The sequence below is a fragment of the Marmota marmota genome, unplaced genomic scaffold (genome assembly GCF_001458135.2).
Source record: "Marmota marmota marmota unplaced genomic scaffold, marMar, whole genome shotgun sequence".
In the NCBI taxonomy this organism is placed as follows: Eukaryota; Metazoa; Chordata; class Mammalia; order Rodentia; family Sciuridae; genus Marmota; species Marmota marmota.
In genome coordinates, this window is record NW_026000005.1 from 21,726,445 (window position 1) to 21,727,828 (window position 1,384).

A 1,384-nucleotide genomic window follows, 5' to 3' on the forward strand; every position below is an offset into this window, starting at 1 on the left:
GGCAGGCGGACCTGCAGGGTAAGGCCCCGGCCGCCACCGCCGGATGGCTTCCAGCCCAGTACCTGATCAGACATGGTGACGGTGGCTTCACCCGGGGATCTCCGCACAGCAGCGGCCTCGGGTAAGTAGAACCTGGCTCCGGGGTTTACAAATCCGTCTCCCTTCCCCACAGCACAACACCGCGGTTACAGGGACTTCCGCTACGCCTCACGTCACTTCCGCTACGCGCAGGGAGGAGGAATGGGGAACAGAGGAAAAGGGAGGCGGGAAAACGAGTGGGGGAGCAGTCCGAAGGCGGGAGATCCCCAGAAGCCGCTTTGCTGTTGTCGCACAAGTGAACTGGAGTCTCATCACCGCCTCGGAGGACCACGCCTTAAGCTTCAGACCCGAGCCCATCTCCACGGAGAAAAGGTCCCGGCTCCCGGTCTCAATGTTTGGAGCCATACTGACAACCCAGACTCCTCCCCCTCCAACACCTTGCGCATTCCTGAATTCTGAGCCAAGATACTTCTTTTGTCTCCTCCCAGTGTTGCTCGTCGACCCTCCCTAAAAGTGTGGAATTGAATGCCAGTCCTTATTTCTAGAGCTACTATTTTTGGTTATCCTCTCGCTCCCACAACTTCCGCACCCCTGTCAAATGACCTTGATTGAAACAACTAAAAAACGACTCCTTGAACACAATCTTGATGGCTACTGATGAAAGATGCTGCTGAAAGTTCTAAACTCAAGGGGGGAGGAGCTAATTCCAACCCTTGAATTGGTGCTTTGAGTTAAAGAATGAACCTTTTAAGATTTCTTCAGAATACATTGGCCCAACTGGCACGAGCATGGATGATAAGGATATAAATAAATGAAATAGAATAAAAAATGAGTGGGGGGAATCAATGAACCCTCACATTTACATCAATTTGAAGTCCAAAACAACTCAAAAGTGAAAGAACAGTCTTCAATTAGTACTGGGACAACTGGACATGCACATGCAAAGAATGAAATTGGATATACAAAGTTAACTTAAAATGTATCAAAAGTATATATGTAATTGTCAGGTGGGATAATCCTTACCTGTTCCTCCTTTAGAGGGCAGACAGAACATGATGATTGAAGTTCAAATGGTAAGTGATTAGCATCTCTGCTTAATTATGACCTGCAACACCCTGATTGCGCCTGATTCTAAAAAAAAAAAAAAAAAAAGAAGAATGTATATGCAAGAATTAAAACCAAAAAGTTCTTAGGAAAAAACAGACACAAATCTTCATGACTTAGGTTAGATGATGGCGTTTTAGAATCCCAAAATAACAAGAAACCAAAGAAAAACTGAAAAATTGGACTTGATGAAAATTATAACTTGTCTTTATCGTTCAAAATACAAATTAAAGAATGGGAG

General features: G+C 45.2%; 1 protein-coding gene and 1 non-coding gene across 2 annotated transcripts in view; one reads left to right on the forward strand and one right to left on the reverse strand.

Moving 5' to 3' along the window:
• The window catches only part of Sumo1 (small ubiquitin like modifier 1), a 24,613-nt gene extending 24,392 nt beyond the window's left edge, over positions 1-221 (reverse strand). The window contains exon 1 of the mRNA XM_015481274.2: positions 63-221. Coding sequence (XP_015336760.1) covers positions 63-74 — 12 coding nt within the window. The 5' untranslated portion in view covers positions 75-221. The remainder of the gene's footprint in view (positions 1-62) is intronic.
• Positions 222-1,039: 818 nt separating this feature from the next.
• LOC125618379 lies at positions 1,040-1,169 on the forward strand. The gene has a single exon (XR_007349662.1). It is a non-coding gene; the product is annotated as a U8 small nucleolar RNA (small nucleolar RNA).
• The last annotated feature ends 215 nt before the right edge of the window (positions 1,170-1,384 follow it).